Source organism: Ambystoma mexicanum, chromosome 2p, assembly GCF_040938575.1.
Source record: "Ambystoma mexicanum isolate Mex_15411 chromosome 2p, UKY_AmexF1_1, whole genome shotgun sequence".
NCBI classification, from domain to species: domain Eukaryota; kingdom Metazoa; phylum Chordata; class Amphibia; order Caudata; family Ambystomatidae; genus Ambystoma; species Ambystoma mexicanum.
This window is the reverse complement of record NC_090923.1, coordinates 973,552,003-973,573,288: the sequence shown is the minus strand read 5'-3', so window position 1 is coordinate 973,573,288 and position 21,286 is coordinate 973,552,003. Positions and strand designations below refer to the sequence as shown.

The window sequence follows — 21,286 nt, the reverse complement described above, 5'->3', positions numbered from 1 at the left end:
TTTGTTAACACTGGTCGCATTTGTGTCATTGTGTCCCAAACCGCCAACTCTGGTCCTTGTGGTCGGCATGGCGACACGTCCCTCGTTTTGTGGGTGACATTTTTTCCCCCCAAGATGGTGTCCGCGACCACATGCAATTACTCTTGCAGCAGTCTAGCGTTCAGATCGCCTTCAGCAACAGTGCCAGTTCTTTACATATCAGCGGCTGCAGTGCTCAGCTTGGCACGTCTCAACGCAGGTAATGGTTCTCATCCCTGTTCAGCACAACTGGAATAATTCCCTTCTGTCCTTCGTTTCCTGGTTCATTCCTTGCTAGTTTACCCCCTGGCTCTCCTGTCCTTTTCCCTTCCTTGGCTCCCTTGCTCCACAAACCTGGTGCTTCCCATCTCCCTGTCTCCCTGTTTCCATTGTATTGGCTCCCCTACCTTGATGCCGTTCCCGCCAGTTCATCTTGGACTCCCATGTGGGGTTTTCCTCTCCTTTAAAACTACATCAAATCAGAGAATTTGGTACAGGTTTTTTCCCTTACCATTCGGGGGACATGTTTTTTTCTCCTGTGACACACATTTGGCTTTATCCTCCGGGGTCACCCTACCTGGGCTCACGCTATTTAGGCAGTGTGGCGTCAGGGGAGTCTCGCCCCTATCTTCATTACACACGCTCACAGAAGAAGAAATCCCTCGACAAGAAGACCTCCAAAGTTAAGGCACAGGTGAGTGCCAGCCCGATTTCTGACAGTTCGAGACACTGATCGATCACCCTAACCAAGGATATGGATCAGCTGCAAGAATTGCTCAGAGGCATGCAACAGTTCAACACAGAGATGCATTCTCTAAAGGCAGAAAACGCCACACTTCGCCAGCTCGTGTTAACTCGAGATGTCATGGCTCAGGAGAATACATCTCTGGGGACTATTCTTGAAAAATATGATGGGTCACCAAAGAAACTGCGTCCTTCTCTGGACTCATGCCTAGTACATTTCAACTTTAAACCAATCATGTACTCATCAGCGAAGGTTGGATTTAAAATCTCCCTTTGACTGGCAATGCCCTTTCTTGGGCGACATCTTTAGTCTCACCAGGGGAAAAACGACTGGATGATTATGCCGCCTTTTTGGAGGCCTTCAAGACAATAATCGCTAGACCTGATGTGGTGTTCACTGCTCAAGAAAGGCTACTGGACTTTAACCATGGAACTCAGGACATGCTAACATATGTCTCAAGATTCAAGCAACTGGCCAAAGAAGCCGATTGGTCTGAAAATGCCTGTTTTACAATATTTCAATGCAGTCTTAATGAAGACATCAAAGACGAGCTGGCCAGGATTGCCAGACCGGATTCTCTACAAGCACTGTATATTTACCATTGATTCCAGATATTTTGGAAGCACTTAGGGTTGCGGTTCTCTTCCCCAAGTTAGACCGCTGTGGAGCATACCATCTTCTAAGGATAAGACGGGCGATGAGTGGAAGACGGCCTTTCGGACACCATTCGGTCATTATGAATACCTTGTAATGCCCTTTGGACTCATGAACACACAGCCATATTCCAGTGATACATGGAGCGTATCCTTTCTGATATCTTGTTCCATTGTGTCATCATCTACCTGGATGACATACGTGTCTTCTCACAGCGAGCCGAAGATCACCAGGAACATGTCAGAAAATACTATCTAGAGCTACGAGATAACCACCTGTTGGCTAAACCTGACAAATGCCAGTTCCATTGTACCTCAATACAGTACGGGGGCTTTGTGATAAGCGAGTCAGGCATAGCCATGGACGCTAGAAAGGTCTCCGCCATAACCACCTTGGCTCCACCTTCCTCCGTTAAGCAGGTTCAATCCTTCCTCGGGCTAGCAAACTTCTATCGAAAGATTATCCCACATTATTCCAACATTGTTCTGGCCTTAACCACCTTTTGAAAAAAGGGATTCCTTTTCTATGGTCAAGTGATCAGGAACAAGCCTTTACTCGACTAAAAAGGATGTTTACCAAAGCCCCTGTTCTTTGCCAACCCGATACCATCAAGCCCTTCATCGTTGAGACTGATGCATCGGACGCAGCCATAGGAGCAGTGTTGAAGCAAGCGCAAGATGACGGAGAAGAACATCCAGTGACGTATCTCTCTCGCACTCTGTCCGACTGTGAAAGGAACTACTGCGTTTTTGAGAAAGAGTTACTGTTGGTGACACAAGCCTTTCTCGATTGACCTAATTTATTGCTCGGAACGCGACATCCAGTCCAGGTCAGGACTGATCACAGGAATATGCAGGTTTTGAAGTCCTTGGAATGTCGAAACAGCCGACAGGGCCCGCTGGGCATATTTTCTTTCTCGGTTTCATTTCACTATGACATATATGCCTGGGTCACAAAACACACTGGCTGATGCCTTATATAGATGTCCAGATTACATGAATACGACTCCTGGAACCTTTCCAACAATCTTACAAAGCAAGGTTTTCATATGCCATACTGAATGTTTCCTGGATCAAGTACTGCGAGAAACTGCAGGCTTCCATGAATGGCAAACTCTCTCGCGATCTAACCCCTGGGACCTTTACAAAAAGAGCGGCTATCTTTTCAATAATGGCTTGCTGTTCTTGCCTTCTACGTAGGCACGAACAACCGCTCTGAATCTCTGTCATGATCATTCATCCGCAGGACATTGTGGGATAACTGCAACACTCCGGAATTTGCAGAGATACTTCTGGTGGCCAAAAAGGTCAGACTCTGTAAAGGAACATCTTCTTTCTTTCTTGGTTTGTGCTCAAAACAAGGCTGTCAAAGACAAACCCAGCTGGGCTACAGCATCTACCCCCATTACCCTCCAGACCATGGCAAATCATAGCAACCGACTTCATTGTTCAACTTCCCCCTTCAAACGGTTATACCACCGTCAGGGTGACCAATGATGCCTTTTCTTGGATGGCCCATTTCACTCCATTGCCTAAATTGTCCACTGCAGTAGAAATGGCAAAAGTATTCTACCGGGACATTTTTCCCATCTCTCTGTTTCCATTGTATTGGCTCTCCTTACTTGATGTGGTTCCATCCAGTTCATCTTGGACTCCCATGCGTGGTTTTTCTCTCCTCCACAACCACATCAAATCAGAGACTTTGGCACAGGTTTTTTCCATTACCCTTCAGGAACAGGGTTTTTTCTCCCGTAACACACATTTGGCTTTATCCTCCGGGGGTCACCCTGCCAGGGCCCAGGCTATTCAGGCAGCATGGTGTCAGGAGAGTCTCACCCCTATCTTCACGACACATGCTCACAGAAGAAGGATAGGAAATCCCTCAACAAGAAGACCTCCAAAGTGAAGGCACAGGTGAGTGCCAGCCCGATTTCTGACACAATGTCCTTTTCCATGCATTGGGTCACCAACGCTTTCTTCACACTGTTCCTATTCGTATCAATCAATCACATTTTGCAAGTATCGGGTCACCGACCCTTTCTCAACACTGTTTGTATTAATGAGTCACTGACCCTTTCTCAACACTGTTCGTATTTGTGTCAATCTCACTTTGCAAGCATTGTGTCACCGACCCTTTCTCAACACTGTTCATATTAATGGGTCACTGACCCTTTCTCAACACTGTTCGTATTTGTATCAGTTCCTCCAATTACTTTAATTGGGCTTTCTCGCACTGTTAATGATACGCAACACTCGCTCTCAAGCTTTCTGGTAACCCACTCGCTCTTTCGGGGCTTACCAGGCAGCTCTCGTGTTCCTTTCGTCAGCTTCTCCTTCGGTTCACTGACTAGAGGTGCATCCTGTAAGCCATTTATCTCCCGCTTCATCTTCCTTTGCTTCTGGTGCTCCACCCACCCACAGCAATAAAGCAGTGAACTTCTTTTAGCCCGCCCTCTCTGCAGGCCATTCTTGTCAGCCTTCGTGCTACCTTGCAGTGTGCTCGCCTCTGACGTTCCAACCAGCATCCGCACAAGCTGCATTCTGCTGCAGTCGTCGCCTCTCACTCATTCTGTTCAGCTGTGTGTGTTTTAACCTTCCCGCCATTAGTTAACACTTTACAAAAACTAGAACACAGCATTGTCATCCTCATTGTTCCATCCCTCTTCCTCGTTTCAGTACTTTAAAAAAGGAGGAGAGGGGGAGGTAAATAAGGTTGTTGGTCAAGAAAACGTGGGAATTCTTCATCTACGTCACAATAAGCCATACAGGCATGTTGCAAAGGCACATGGGCAGGGATGACATTTGACCAAAATGCCAGGGTTAGTGTAAGTGACATCACATGACCCTTGACCGCTTATGACATCACAGGAAGCAATGTCATTTGACACCAGCCTGAAGTGACATCACGGGAAGTGATGGAACACAACCCTTCACCCCTTGACAAAACAGGAAGTGGCATCACATAGCACTGTTCCCAAGTACACTATGAAAAATATGGTTACGATATGACTATAATGGGATATACATTTCATACAAGAATGGATCGGTAATATCAGTCTGTATAGGTCCATATCAACAAATTACTGTGCATGCAAGCAGATGTCCAAGGCCAAATGATAATTATGTGTTATTATATAGCACTTACGTGTGAGCGCTTTATATAGAACAAATAAACATACAATATCAACCAACCTGTGTTGATACTCATTTATCGACATCAGAAACATGAAAGGCTGAGTTGAGGTGTTTAAGAACAGACTAAATCAGTGACTCACCCCTGATGTGTGCCCGAAACAAACTTACTGAGTCTAGCAATTATTGTATAGAATTCCAGAAAGACAAATGTGTTATTCCTATTCTTTCCTATTTAGGCTCACTGCTGAAAGTGTTACACTTGTGAAACCCCATGTTCTGTTTTAAGAGGCCTGAACAAGAAAGCCAGCCAGTCCAGAAACAAAAAGCCACATGGCGCCGACCAGAGCCCAAGAGCTAACATTAAAAAGAAATTATATTATATATATATTTGGGGGGGTTCATTTTTTGTAGTGGTACACTTATGGTGATTTTTAACTATTTTTGGTGAATTTTACATGTGTATGGTGAGAGTAGGCAGTGACGAGGAAGTGTGGATACAAACTAATCCTTTTTTCTCATGTATTTTAACAAGCAAATCAAATATGGCCACCAAGACTTTTAATTGTAGATCCTCTGTTTTAAAACCATTGTTGCAGGCTGTTATCATGTATATTAGAGTAATATTCAATATTTTGCCGTAAATGGTGCATATATTCGGTAGCTATAACCCAGTGTCTACCAACCAGTATATGATTGTGTCCCTTATGGCTGCTAGCACTAGGCACTTTAATGTATGGACATAGGAATATCTGGATCACTATGCACTTTAATGTATGAACATAGGAATGTCTGGAAGTAGATGAGTATGTTGCACTTTTAAGGCATTATGCACTTTATTGGAATTGCACTATGCACTTTATTTTGCAAATTAAGTTATAGGCATGGTAATGACAAAGACACAAAAGGATACATACGATATCGCCAATAGATATAATTATGAAGCAACATCGAAAGTAACATTGTTGCTCACTTATGCCTGCACAACATAGTACCTTATCCGCGAAATGCGTAAGCACCAAGTAATTTTGTAATGGGTTTACGACAATAATTAAAGATTACTACTATATTTTAAAACAGAGGTTTCACAGTGAAAGATGGTGGACATTTGGTCAAATAGATGCAATTGCAAGTAATCCTCTTTCATGTTTGGTTTTGCCCATTTTGAGATGGCCGACAGCTAACCACACACAAGAATGAGTCCTCTTTCTATGCCTAAAACCATGCCACATGAGGTATTTTAAATGTTTGGAAACATGGATCACCTGTTGTGATCAAGCGGTGAGGAAACCGCGAAACGCGTAAGCTCTGCTATGCGAGGGCCGTATGTTTTGGGAGAACCACAATGCTAGTGGATTTCATGAGCCATATGTTGTACGCTTTTATTTAATAAAGACTACTTTTTGATACTGGTTTCCTGAAGCAACATTAATTGACTGGGGGAGTGCTTTTCAACGGACTGCAGAAGAAACAGTCATTTGGATATATATATATTACAATATTACATGGACGCGGTAGCCATGTAGTTATGGTTAAGTTGGTGTTTCCATAGGAAGAGCATTTTTTGGGTGGCTTATAACTTCGCTCCCTCTGATGAATCCTCACCAAACTTTGTAAAAAAAGTATATGGCCCACTCTTAATTTTTTATCAAAGTTTGGAGAGGTTTGGTGTAAATCCGTCCAGTAGTTATTTTTAAAATGACCAAAATGTAAGGCAAAAAAATGTGTGATATCTCTGTTCGCTGCGCGGACGGACTTCCCGGTTCGCTCCGCGGACAGTGCCCTGATTGGCCGAGCGACTTGCGCGATGTCCGCAGTCATCTGACGTGTTCGCTGATTGGACGGCGTGGGGCGTGGAGCGCGTCAGATTTTTGGTGGCGCCCGACATCTTGCATTCGCGGACGACCGCGGACAGCGAGGTGAAACTTGGTTTAAAAATTGTATTTAGTGGAGTGTGTTGGTGTGTAAGAGTGTTTGGGGAGAGTGGGGGAGTATGAGATAGGTGCAATGTTGTATTTTTTTATGTGCTAGACGCTTTTGTTGTGTTCGATTTGTCTGCGGACAACACGGCTGTTCTGAAATGTTCGTAAATAAACAGAATGGATTCGGTGTCAAGTTGAAAGTGTTCTAAGAACACTCGTGGGGTCCTGGAATGTTCGCAGGGGGTGTCCTGAAGACGTTGTCTATATTGTTCGTTGGCAAGCTGAAAGTGTTCTAAGAACACTCGCGGTGTCCTGAAATGTTTGTACATAAAGAAAATGGGGGTGTCCTGAGGACGCTGTCCGTATCGTCCTCTGGCAAGTTGAATGTGTTCTAGGAACTTCCTTGTGTCCGCGGACATTAAAATGGTTGCAATGCTTGAATCTATGGGTATGATATGCTGCGGTGGTTGTGGCCAGGGTATAGAATGTTGGGTGCATGGCCATTTGGCCATGCACCGAAGACTCTATGCCCTGGCCACAACCACCGCAGCATATCACACTCATATGCCATGCACCCAAGAGTCTATGCCCTGGCCACAAGCACTGCAGCATATCACACTCATAGTGGCTTATAACTTTGGGTCAAAAACAAATTTATAAGGAACAATGTTATAAACCAGTATGGGTGTGATATGCTGCGATGGTTGTATTTATCATGTTATACTTACTATTTGGTTTAGTATAAAAGTGATAAAAGAAAATAGCATGTTAGTATTAGTATTTTGTAAAGACTTATTACATTGTACAATCAAAATTTTCTTCTTTTTTTTTACCCTCATATTTAGTAGATGGCAAACCAGAGTACTGTGCAATTTGCTCAGTTTCTGTGTTTGTTGCTAAAATCATTGGGTCTGTGGGAGAAAATAAATCCATGGTGGATTAAAAAAAACCTTTTTCTGTTATGCTACAGTTTGTTTGTTTGTTTTCAGTGTTTACTTGTTGTTTCTGGCTAATACTTTATACATTGGATTGTTCTAGTTTTTGGGAGCAGTAAGATATTAGGTATTTGTTTGGATATTGTAAAATTTTGGAGCAGTTAGATACCGTTAGGCGTATTCTAACTGTTTATTTTTTTATATAATTTCGTGGTATTGATTTATCTGTTTGGATATTTCTAAATTTTGGGACAGTTAGATACCAATTGGCGTATTCTAACTGTTTGTTTTATTCTCTATTTGAGTGGTATTAATTTATCTGATTAGTTGTTGTAGCATCTTTGGGCAGTTAGATAGCTTTTGGAATATTGTGACAGTTTATATTTTTTTACTACAAGTGTACTTAAGGTTTAAGTACAGTTTAGTTATCACATTTTGGTTTTAAGAACATTAAATAAGCGTTTGTAAGATTTGCTGGTAATCTCTGCTTTAGAGTAATGGTACTATCATTACATTCAAACCATCCACATTTCTTTTTTATATATGCAGTGTAGTGCCCTGAATTGGTTGTGGCTCCTGCGTAGTAGATTATACCTATTGTTGTGAAGGTTCTCCTACCAAGTGATATTTGACCATGTGTGAATCCAGTCAGCTTGCAGTTGTTTTTGGTACCATCTGCATTGTAACGTAGAAGCATTAGTATTACATATTTACTATGTGTTTGTATTACTAACGTGTAGCGATTATCTGAATTGCAGGTCGAACATAATCTACCATGGTTTGCATTGTGTACAAGTTGCCGAAATGGAACGGATTCACAATTAGGTATTAATATATACACAAAGCGTTCATTGGGGATTTGTTCTTGTGTCACATTGTTGCAGAGAGTGCATGTATGTTTCCACATGTATGAAATCTGGAGGATTTCATTTATAGGTATGTTTTTGTTTTCCAGTACTAATAGTAAGTACATTAGAAATTCTTGTGGATCTTTCTGTGAGTTTATAGTTCATTTCACCATTCCAGCACAGTAGTCCAATTATTGTCTTATTCCATAAACACTATACGTGTTGTCAGGATTGTTTGCTGCATTTCTGTGAAGTACTAACATTTGCAAACACAATGGGTCTGTACTGTGTAAATAAATGTTCTCAACAATTGGTGGTAATTGAAATAGAATTAGGAATGTTTGCCAAAACCAGCTTCACCACTGACATACAATAGTATAGGTTTGTAATTTTGACAGGTGCATTCTTTGTTTTCATGTTGTACACCATGTGCAATTTCTTTTGTTACTTCTTGAAAAATGCTACGTTGCTCATTGTTTAGCTTTGATTGTAGTATAGTTAAGTCTTCTTTATCTTCATACTGACACATGGTGTTTTCTACTTCTATCATAGCTAATTCTGCCTCATTTGTTATTAGTGGGTCTCCCAGTGGTTCTTGGCTTCCTGTGACAGAAGGTTGACTACGTTGACTACTGTCAGGAGTGTCCTTATCTAGTTGGGCCTGGAGTAGTTCTTCGTGTTGCTGTTCATTGTGCAACATTGTTTTGTACTGTGCAAAGTTTACATCAATTATACTGCTTTCATTTGCTTTGAAAGCGTCTTCATATGAGTCATAGTTATCTAGCATTTCTTCTTCTTTTCTCCATGGTTTAAAGAGTTGTAGCAGGGACATGTAATATACTTCTTTATGTTGAGGAGTCTTTCATGACAATTTGATATGATTAATTAAATTTGGTTTGGTGAGTTTTACTAAGCTGCCTTCACAGTTTGTCACTTTGTATTTACGGTTTTGTTCATCAGATTTTATATTATTTTTGTATGTGTAGTTTTGGGCTATGTGGTATAGACACATGGTTTCCAAAGTGGTACTCCTGTTTGGGTAGTATGTGTCCAATAAATTGTTTTTTTAAATGTCTTGGCTGTTGGGTTCATGTTTGGCTATTGTTTCTATATCTTTGTAGGATTTTAGAACTCTTTTTCTAGATTTAGCTGGACCAAGACTTAGCCATACTATATTTTCAGATTTACCATACAACGCAGCACCAGTTAAATGATCAGCTGCTTCATAGGATCCACATTCTCTATGGGACAGCATTTTTATGCCCAAGCTGTATAATTTCTGAGACACTGTTTTATCTGATGACAGGTCATTCCAGAGGTCTTGGAGCTCTGTCTTTTCTGATTTGGTTAAGTATGCTGTGACATATCGGGCAACTGAAGTAGAATTGTCTGCAATGTACTGCACATCTATGTTTGCATTCCATAAGTGGGAAATGATTGCATTGTAATCATTGATATATTTTTCTTCTTCTTTTCTTTTTATGCAATATGTATTTTTAGGTGACTTACCTTTAACACTATGTCTAACTGAAGACATGAGGTTGTTCACTTGACCTGTATTTGTAACTGGTCTAGCGAAACCAAATCGGCATTTGGTGTAGTATTTCCCTTTGTTTTTGTATTTGCGACTACAGTATTTGCCACATTTGTGTCTTTGGAATTGTACAATTTTTGCATGAAGATCACCATTTGTGGATTCTGATGGAATTTCACAAGTGACATATGTTTCAATAAACTATAAAACAGTGGCATCACTGTCTTGACCAAATTTAGGAGCATCTTTAATCCATAAAAGCATGTGGACATGTGGTGCTCCTCTGGCTTGGTATTCTTTTCTCCAAAAGAAGTGTTGCACTTCTCCAAGGAGAGGAAGAGTTTTATTACAAATAAAATGTAGCATAGCAATGAAGCGATGGTGAAAATATCTTGAAACATTAACAGGATCCTGAGAACAAAGTTCTCCAGGTGTTAGTATATCTATGTTTGTTTTGTTTTCGTTTGATATGCGTAGGAAAGCATGTAAATCTTCCCATGCATATTCTGCACAACTTAATGTAACAAACCAAGTGGGTAGGCCAAGGTTTCTTATCATACAACGTACATCTCCATGACGTCGAAACCAGTACTCTTTAGACCCATACTTATTTGCTAATAGATTTGTAAGATTTGCTTGTAAAACCTCATCTTTTTGTTGAACTTTTTGTAATAATTGTGTAGCTGTCATATTTTGAAAGTGTGATCCTGATTTTAATATGTGTGCAACTCCGTAACATAAAGTTGCTAGTTCACTTTCAAAGAGTAGGTTGAATATGTATTCTACATTTTGTCGAAATCTGGGATCTTCAGAATACATTCGTAATGAGCGATATTCTGATGCTGATATTTGAATAGGTCTATCATCGTATCTTCCTCCTTTGTCAGTAGGAAAGAGTAGAGGAAAAGCACATGCTTATATACCTTTTTCCCATATGCTGATTGGTGATCCTTTTGTTTGACGCATTTGGTACGTTTCCAGTGCATCTTCTATGGTGTCATTAGAGTGCAATGGATGAATTGTATAATGGTCTAAAGTGTTTGATATTGTAGCAGGATCTAGGAGCTCAAATTGACCAGCTTCTTGTGTCTCTTGAATTATTTCAGTTGTATCTTTTAAGTTTTCTTCAATATTAATTTCTTTGTAATATTCATTATTCTCTAAGATAATGCAGGGCTTCTCTAACTTTATGTAAATCTACCAGTTTTTGCCAATTTTTTTTGTCTTTTGTAGGTACTCCATTTACCAAGATAATTAAAGATTTTTGCATTGGACGTTGCACTCCTAGAGTGTGCACATTTTCTTTAAGATCTAATGGTAAATACACTACTTTTCCAGGAATACCTTTCACTAATTCAGAGGGAGGTAATTTTGCAGTTTTTGGTTGAAGGCGTATTATTGCTTGAAATGGGTGCACTGTTTGAATTATGATGCTCTCATATAAATTAAGTTGTTGAAGGGGTTTTGGTAGTGGAAATAATTCCAAGTTATTTGTGATAGCACGTGAAGGAGTTTGGTTGTTGTCAAGTTTTGTATTGCAGTAACTGCAAAGTATTATGGGGTCAGTTATTTCGTATTTGTTTTCTGCTATAAGGTAGAGAGCTAATTCAAACCATTTAGAATCTTCATTGTCTTCTATTTTGTATGATAGGTCTACAGTTTTTGTGTTACTTTTATAAAAAGTTCTGCTGCAACATACACACACGTGGTTTGGTACTTCAGCTGAAGTACTTTCAAATTTTAGTATTTATTTTTTGTATGTGTGTAGTGAAAGGTTGGCATGTGCAGAATTGTTACGAAGTTGGTTTACAACTATTTCATCTTGTAAGTGGGTTTCACTTCCAAAATATTTTGTCTGGATATAGTCGATTTCTTCTAGTAGGTCTTTTGCTGTACCATGTAGAAGAATGTTATTTAAATTGGCTAGTGCTAAAGCAGGACTTTTAGCATAGTACAGTTTATAAACTAGATTTCTTATACTTGCATGATGTGTTGGTATCCTTTTGATATCATGGAAGGTTGTTTTGCCAGTAGGTCCTGTAATGCAGGCCAATGAATGTCCTTGTAGTCCTGTGTACTTGCGTACTGGACAAGCATCCATATTTTGCAGTAGTTTAATTTTGATTTTGTCTTTGCTTTTCACATATTGATTGAGGAATTGGCGTAAAGACTTGAACATTTTTTTGGGAATCTTACACATTGACGTACATGGCCATTTGTACACTAGATGTTCTGATTCAGTTGAATGGAGGGGTAAATCTACGTTTTCAAGGCATATTTCAAGGAGTACTTCTTGTTCCATTATGTTCCATTATGGTATTATTAACTTTTTCATAACCTTGACCACTGCTATGTATGGCAATTGTATTGGTTTGCTTTTGTTTGTACGCTTCTTCATTAAAGTATGGTTCTGTGCTTGTAGTGTGACTCCATTCACCTCCACAGATATTTAAGAAGTTATTTCTGTTGACATTTTGTTTATTGAGAAGTCTTTTTTGTAATCTAGTTATTAGTTTTGTTAGTGGTTTCATTCTGTTTAACACTAAAATAAATAACTTTCTTTTGAGAAGAATTGCACTGTCTATCAACGCTTCTAAGATTACTTTCCTACGATAGGTTTGAAGTGTTGAACCTGGTTTCTCTCCTGTTTTTATACGATTTTGAAGGACTTTGTGACGGAACATTTTGGCTAAAATACTTTTCTTGGTATGCTTACTTTGTACTATATCAAGATTTATAGAAGAAGTTTTATTTGTAGTGATAATTGATTTTCTGTTAATTGTTTTTTGGGTTGTTTTACTTTTTGATAGATGCGGCAAAGTTTTTGTACTATAAACTTCTTCTGTTTCACTACATGACTATTAGCTGTTGTGTTTCAACTCTTTTTTACAAATTCTGCTATAGATGGATGTTTATGTTGGAGACTTTTCTTTTCATTTGCTCTACTTCTGCGTTCCTTTCTATGCAGGTGCTTTTTGGTAGGCATTCTTTAGGGTCTGTTGAAAAAAAATACAGAAGGTATGGGTTGGGGTGTTCTGCAATGCATGTGTGTTGTGTGCATGAGTGTTTGAGTAAGATGATAAAGATGTATGTAATGGTGTGTGATTGTGCATTGGGAAGTACAACTACTAGGGATGGGTATTCTTGAATTAATGCGTTACTAAACTGGGGTTCAGATGACAGAAAAAAGTAAGCAAGTGGTGTGGAGAAGTATAAATAGTATATCTAAAGCTATACAATTAAAACAGTTGTTTGTTCTACAACATCTAAATTCTAGCGGCTGAGTTGGGTAATTTGTGTGTCGAAAAATAGGAATTTGTGGGCCATTCTGCCAGTAAATCACTGTTTAAGACGGGGGGATTTTTGGTCAGAATGGTGCAGAATCTCTATTTTTAGGCACAGAAATAGCATGATTTAACCTTACAGTGTGTTTGAGTAATAATTCAAATATTATGGTAACATTCTACTTACTTTTTTCTAAAGTGAGCAGTTTGCTTCTTAGTTGTTCTTTGTACTTCAAATTCGGGTGCTTCTTTTCAGGAGAATGGTCTTCACTGCAATTGTAAAAGAAGGAAATTATTAATTTGGTTTGTATATAGCACTGTTTTTAATTTAGACATAGATTTTTTAAATTGAAATGCTCAGCGCCTTCCTCAAAACCATTAAAACTATCTTATGACTAACTGTAGGAAAGAAAATATCTTTACTATGGCTTGTGAAATTCATAATGTACCACTGTATACCACTATTCCTGTAACTAAGCTTTTCCACATAATAGTGAGTAAATGTCATAGCCTGCTTTTCCACGTAATAGTGAGTCAATGTCATAGCCTGCTTGTCCTATATAAATGTAAGTAATTATATAAATTTAAAAAATTAAAACCAATTATGTGTTTGTACAAATATTATTGTTTGAGATTTGATAATAGAGTGTGCATGTAATTTTGTTTGATTATATGTAGTCTATATATTTTATTTCAAAAATTTTAGTTTAACATTATTTGCGTGCGTGTGTGTGTATGAAGAAATTAAACGGTATAAAGGTTTGTAAGTCACTGTTCATTTTAGGACAATGAAAAAATGATCGTAGATTCATTTTACATATTATACAAGGTAAAAGTTGGTTAGAAAATGTGTTCATGTACTGTATAGAAAATATGCATACCTGTAGTTGGTGTTCATGCATATGGATATGGACGAAGCTGCAAGTAGAAATCTTGGAGACTTGTATAGTATTTCTCGTAGATCGTGCTTGCCAATGGTATGAGACTTGTACTCCGAGAGATTCACCGTACATTTGCAGTGCTGATCTATGATGATGTAGTTATATGTAGAGGTCTTGGATTTGATTGGTGGATTGTCATATGATTTCTTAGCTACATCCAATGAGGGAACGGCATAGAGATTGAAGTGGAAATGGTAGAAGGGCTGTCGATGTTACGATATGTTCGCAGACATGGCGGTAGTTCTAGGACACCGTGTATTACATCCGGGGAATTTGGGGTGGGGAGGCATGCAAATGAGATTGAATGTAGCAAGGGATTGGTCAGTAAAGTTTAGTGAGTGTGTTGTGCTAGGAGAGGTTTTCTCAGATATTCTTTTTGCTGAGAGAAGAACAGATAGCTATGGCTGAGTGTTTCAAAAAACAGATTGTGTGGATTTTGGGAGACTCGTGGATACATTGGTTGAAGGTGCATGCAGAAAGCTGTGGAGTATCTATAGATCTTGGATTCGCACATGTGGAAGTACACTGGCATGGAGTGCATGGAATGAAGTGGTTGGACTTGCTACCCTCTCTGCGCAACTTTGAAGATAGAGGAACATCCAGACATAATTGTAATTCATTGTGGAGGGAACAGTTTAGGACATGTGTCTGGAATTTCTTGAATTTGTGATGTCATCTTTGATGTCCTGGGTGTTAGTCTTAGCAGTGCACGGTGGTGGCGCGAGTTATGGTTGCTTAGCTTACCATAACTGGCGAATTTCAGGGGTTTTTCGGTTTTACCTGGAACCATAACGTCCCTTTAACAACGTTCTTTTTTACTGAATCTGATAGGTTTTTAGTAGCGCAACTTAACCATAACTTCCCTTTAACAAAGTTTTTTTACTGATATATATATATATAATATTTTCTTTTTAAGGGGGTAGCAAGGGAGACCTCAGGTGTCGCAGTTGCGACCCCTCGTGACCCGCAGATGATGCCCCTGCACATGGGTGACATTACAAATTTCATCTGAAGATTTATTTTGATTTAGTGTTTTCCTGCCTCTCTGGTGTTTGTCCTGCCCTACGTGGTCCTCCCGCAGATAGCCTCCCCCAGGGTCAGAGTCAGGAAGTTTCTGCCTTTCCCTGGTCCCCCAGGGTCAGAGTCCGGTAGCTTCTGCCTTTCCTGGCCATGTAAGAGTAGCTTTACCTCCAGAGACTCAGTGATGATATCGCTAGATTCGTCAGACTGGTTGATTTCATAAATTATTTTATTCCAAAACTCAGAGGTAGTTTTCAAAATCACTGAGAACTGGATGGATTGCAACTGGCTCACTCTGAAAGCATCCAAGACATAATGCTTAATTATTCCCTTCAATGCCTCGGGCTTAAAAAATATGGAAACCTAAGATGAAATCTCTCTCCCAACTGTGGATATTAAAATTAAAGAATGTATCCATAATCTGGGGGTGTATTTTGACTGCTCCTTATCCACTAATGTAAGGAAGGCATGGTATCAAAGCAAGACAGACAAGTGATCACAGTTCAAGGGTGTTTATTAAACTGTAAAAATGGGTGGGATAAATGCCTAATCTAAACCTAATCTAAGATGGGAGCAAGCTACGGCCATCAAATAATAATCCAGTCCTAGTGGAGTCTAGCCAAATAAAAAGGGCCTATACTTAGAAAAACCTAATACCAATCCCTTGCTTTGCTACAAAATAGTACGGGTTAATGGTCACAAAGAAAGAAAGAAGTGCTCTCAAATGAAAAGTCAGGATGATATGGCCGGGGTCTCCCTTCCCCACGTTTGAAACACGGGACAAGGCGGGACTCTGGAGCACAGCACGCTTCTGGACTTCTCCGGCCCGAGTTCACAGTTCCTTTTTAACAATATCAGGGCCTTCTGTGCCCAAGTCTCTTTTATGCAAAGTCTCTTGTTTCAGAGGTCCGGATGTATCACAAACACAAACTAAAGTTCCTTCTATTATTCTTCACGTCAGGCGATTACTCTTCACCCGAGGATCCCCCTCAGCTGGGCTGCAATCCCCTTCACAACATCAGCCTCCCTCAATCGGGCTCAGACTGACAACTCACTGTGGACATCCCTCAGTCGGGTTTGTCATCACAATGCAGTTCACTTAGCTTTTCAATTCACAGCATTATCATCTTGAAATATTCAGGAATCTTAATGTCTTTTTGAACAATCCTCTGGGTTACCTTCTCCACTTTACTTCGGTCCCCCCTCGTTCAGGCTCAGACCTTCCTTCACCTGCCTCCCAAAGCATTTGCAAATTCACATAGAGACTTTCGACGGGCAGTTACGTCTCGCTGGATCACTCTGCGCTTCTTTGGCAAGTGCAAGTTTCACGCTATCGCAATTTTCATGGCGTTTCCCTCAGTAACACAGTACACTTAATTTTCACAACGTGTCAAAGACTTTCGACTGTACAATAGTTTGGTTTGACCCTTGTATGACCACTTTGGCTTCTCACGCTGGCCTCTCCTAGGGCCTCTTGGTTTTGGTAGTTTTCCCCACTTTAACATATCCTCCTTATTCGGGAGCGGGGTATTCGTTAAGAGTTTTTCGAAAGAGCGCCCATGCGACGCGGGACCTCTCTAATCCTAATACCTCGGTTGTTCACAAAAGACCTTTGTCCATTATCTTCTTTTCTTTTACGCAATTGTTGCCATTGCAACTTTGAGCTTGACATAGTTCAGTCCACTATCAGTTTCCCCCGACTCACCAGCTGTGCTGAACTCATTGGTATTTCTTCTGCTGGAGTCAAGGACGGTACCACAGCGGCAAGCTCTTTTCCCCGCCCTGGCTATCAGCGCGGGAGGGCCCGTGTACTGATGATCTGTCACACCAATCGCCAGCTGCAATTCCTGGTCTCACTGTTCTTTTATCGAAGGCCTCGCGGCTCTGGATTGGAATGGGCAAGGGCCTTGGCCTCTGTGTGGTCCTTTCGGTTTCCACCGTCTTTCACCTCCGTTTGAACTGCTGTCCTGGAATAGCTGCTTTCTTGTGCATTCGGCCTTTCTCAAAGTGTGCTTTTGTGCTCTGCCTTTTAGCCCTGTGGGGAAGGGAAAGGGCCGTCAGGTGTGTGTAGTTATCGCCAATTGCCTGACCCTTGTTTCGGGACATGTCAAGTAAACGGCTCTGGTGTTGGTGCGTTGTCTTTTGCAGTGTGAGGTAGTGTTCGTGTAGAAAAAGGGGAAGAGGTTGAATTACTGGGTATCCTCCCTGGTAGGATGGGGAAAAGGTGTTACTAGGAAGGGGGTACTGCGCCTCACCCGTCGGCGTCCCACTTCCACTCCCTGAAGATCCCTCATCCAGGTGATCCTCCCACACTGGTCCAAACCCAGGAACTGGATCCAATAGCGATGGCCGTGTCCTGGCCACCTGAATGACAGATCCCCGGGGAATAGCGGGTGAGACACCTTCAGGTTTCTCACATACCTTTCCCCTATGCGAGGTGGATATGACTGTTCTTTGCTCAGGTTCTTTGTTATTAAGACCTGAGAGAGAACAGGGATGAGATATAACCAAGAACTCTCGCATATTGCATAGATTTTCTTTTTCTGGTGTAGGTAGAGGTCGAGTGGTTTTATCGGTCTCTCTAAAGTAACCCATGAACTGTTCTCTAGGGGTTGACTTGGGTTTCATAGGTTCTTTATATCTTAGGGGGTTTCCTGCAAGAGAGTTAAGAAGGTAGGGAAATCCCGACCCAGAATAACTTCTTCTGGGAGTCCAGGAATGATGGTGGAAGATACTAAACAGGACTTGCCCCGGATGTTAATGTGTACAGGTATTTGGGATATACATCATTGTCCCTGTGTACACAGGTAACTCTAACTAGGGTAGTGTTTTCGAGGTCCGTCGTTGTGACCAAGTCAGCTCGTTTAGCAGTTTGCTTGCTAACTGAGTCAATGAATGCATTTACCTGCTTCCCATTCACCCAAACCTTTTCATATGTAAAGTCAGCAAAAGACTGACATAAGCATATGCTAAAGGTCTCTAGATCTTTTTTGGGTTCTCCCACTCTCTCCCTTTAAATAGCCTATTTCTATAGGATCGTCCTTTAAGTTTTTCAGACAGTGTCTAGCTAAATGCCTTGTTTCTCTACAGGAAAAAACAGATAAGAGGGGGTGGTTTGCTTCCTTTGGGTTCCTCCTTTTTGCTTTCTTTTTAGGTTTTAGTGTCAGATCTCTTGACTTCTAGTCTTTCTTTTGGTATCCACTCCTTGATTCTGTATGACCCTCCTTGTTTGTCTACTCCCTGAGGTTGAGGTCGGTGGCTAGGTTTGCAATCTTTCTGTTCCTCCCCTTGATGTGCCGAGTGGAAAAGTTTTGCTGCATCAGAATGGTTTTGTGCAGTTTCAAGGGCCATGGCTAGGGTAGGTCGACTTAGCTGTAAGATGGATTTTTGCAAAAAAGGGGGTAAGGAATTGGTGAACTGTTCTCAGGTGATCATTTCTATTAACTCTTCTAGGGATTTGTTATTGACCCAACGGGCTACTGTGTTTTTGACACGTGCACCGATTTCTAGGGGGGTTTACCCTGGGTTTAATCTAATGGCCCTCAATTTCTGCCGATAAAAATAGCAAGTTTGCCCCACTCTTTTCAACAACCTTCTTTGATGGAGACAAAGGTGGCTCCCTGGGCAAGATTAAGTAGTTGATAGGTCGTTTGTAGTTCACCTTTCAACAGAGGACCCAGATAGCACCTTTTAAGGTTTTCTCCCCAGCCTAGTTGTTTGGCTAGTCGTTCGAAATTCAAGAAACTATTTCCTAGATCTTCGCCTTCTAGGTATGGTTGAAGTATCCCCTGTGGTAGTAGGGGTCTAGCTTGCAACTCAACCAATTTCGTAAAATGTTCTTGGATCCTAGCTTCAGCCTGCATTTGATGGACCGCCAACTGGGCTATGACAGCTGTTAGGTTGGTCATTTCTTCCTGTGGGATAAGGGTTCCTTCTGTGTTTTTTTCTGAATCAGAAAAAAACAGGTCTCGACTCCCTCGGATAAAGTCTCAAAGTCTTCTGAGTCTGATTTTGCCAAAGGGATTGACTTCGGTAGGTTGGTCTCCAACCCTGATGGCCCCGCAACGGATGGCAATTGGGTACCAAAAAAAAAAAAAAAAAAAAGCTAAGACCACCAAATAATAATAATGCAGTCCTAGTGGAGTCTTGTCAAATTAAAAAGGGCCTGTACTATAGGCCTGTAAACCTATTGCCAATCCTTATGACTAATTTACAAAATAAGGTGGGGTAATGTTCATGAAAAAGAAAGAAGTGTTCACAAAATGATAAGTTAAGATGTTCGGGCCATTGTCCTCACTTCCCCACATTTTGAGCACGGGACAAGGTGGTTTACTCGAGCAAAGCACACACTATGGCTTCTGCGGCACGAGGATGCAGTTCAATTTATACAGTACAGGACCTTCTGTGTCTACACCTTTTTTTTTCCTGGTAAGTCTCTTGACTCGGAGGGCCTGCCGTACAAACAATAATAAGGAAACGTTCCTCAGTCTGTATTTCGAGTAGGGTGTTCACCCTGGATACCCCTCAACCAGGCTCAGATCCTTTTTAACTCACAAGTTCCACGTTGGATCCCCCTCTTCCGGGCTCAGATCCCTTTCACACCAATGTCTGAGAGTTCTTATGCGGGCGACTCACGGCTCACCCCATATCCCCCTCAGCCGGGCTCGGATCCCCTTTTTTGGTCAATTATTCTCCCTTAGCCGGGCTCGGACCAATTGCGTTGTACTTTCAACTATCGAAGACTTTCGAATATGCACAGGATTATGAAGACCCAGTGCATGACCACTTCGATATCAGTATTCCTTTTTCTCATGCTCCGCATCAGTTGGATACCTAACAGAGACCTTCGAATGAGCGACCACGTGGCACCGGACCACTCTGCGTATGGGGTCTTGAGTTGCCTCCCAAAGTTCAATCAAGTTTAATTACTTCTTTAGTTGCAATTATATTTGTGTCGCTCTTTGCAAACGCCTCACATACTGTTCTCTTTGTACAGTGTTGCTACTTGCAACCTTGGTTCAAAAAAAAAAAAGCTGGTTTGATATCAGTCTCTCCGACTCACCGGCGGTGCTGTCTTTTCTGACACTGCTTTGTTGTAGGAGCCAAGGACAGTACCATGGCGGCAATCGCTCCTCCTGCCTTGGTTATCAACGCGGGACAGCTCCAGGTACCTCCAACACACTGTGCAGGTTTGATCAGCCTTAGTTCCAGGTCTTCGGTTTCTTATTTTCGAAGGCTCACAAAAGTAATGGTCTTTACCGGTCAAGGGCACTTCCCTCCTTGCAACCCTTGCATCTTGGAACTGCTGTTTCCTCGTGTTTTTTTTCTTTGCCTCGTCCCAGAGTGTGCTTTCGTGCTGTGCCTTTTATCCGTGTAGGGAAGCGTGATGGAAGTCAGGTGTGTGCAATAATCTGTAATTGCCGGACCTGGCCTGTTCACGGTGTTGGGACATGTCAGGTATACGGCTCTGGTGTTAGCACGTTGTCGCTCATGGTGAACTGTCCGTGAGAAAGGGTTTGTGTCTGAAAATGGGGGTGGGGGGATTGAATTCCTAGGTATCCTACCTGGTAGGATGGGGAAAAGGTGTTATTGGGAAGGGGATATCGCCTCTCACCCTCAGGTGTCCCACTGTCACTCCCTGAAGACCCCTCATCCAGGTGATCCTCCCGCACTGGTCCACCCCCAGGAACTGGATCCAATAGCAATGGCCTTTTCTTGGCTACCTGCATGACAGATGCCCGCGGACTAGCGGTTGAGACACCTTCAGGTTTCTCACAATGGAGTGTAAAAGAATACGAGACATGATGTTGCTGAAAAGGAACGGATGGAAATGAGTATAAGAAATATACAAGTTTTACAAGTGTATGAAAAAGAAGCAAAACCCGAGAGAGGTCGAGGGGAGAGAAGAATAACCCCTCATCTTGTGAACTTTTGCAAAACCATTATAGTTACAAGTCTAGGACTCACACCTAAGGGAAGTAAATCCAGAGAGAGGTCAAGGGGAGAGAAGAATAACCCTTCCCCTTGTGAACTTTGTGAAACCATAAGAGTTGCAAGTGGATAAAAAAAGACTCACATTAAAAGCCCTGGCAGGAAAGTATACCAGGCAAACTCAAGCCCACCAGTGTGTGAAAATAATCATAAAAGTCCTGGCAGGAGAGTATAGCAGGCAAAGACAAAGTTTGCAAGTGTATAAAGCAGACGAGGTAAAGAAGTGCTGCCAGAGGAATACACCAGGCCAAGACAAGACTGTG

The 21,286-nt window shown here is 41.4% G+C and overlaps 1 protein-coding gene across 6 annotated transcripts in view; it reads right to left on the bottom strand.

Annotated features, from left to right (window-relative positions):
• The window catches only part of CCS (copper chaperone for superoxide dismutase), a 928,930-nt gene that overhangs the window by 21,292 nt on the left and 886,352 nt on the right, over positions 1 to 21,286 (bottom strand). For 4 of the 6 annotated variants that reach the window (XM_069644778.1, XM_069644777.1, XM_069644781.1 and 1 more), the window contains one exon: positions 13,259 to 13,341. The exons of the other annotated variants lie outside the window; for them this stretch is intronic. In XM_069644778.1, the coding sequence (XP_069500879.1) occupies positions 13,259 to 13,341 (83 nt within the window). The remainder of the gene's footprint in view (positions 1 to 13,258; positions 13,342 to 21,286) is intronic. 6 annotated transcript variants of the gene reach the window in all.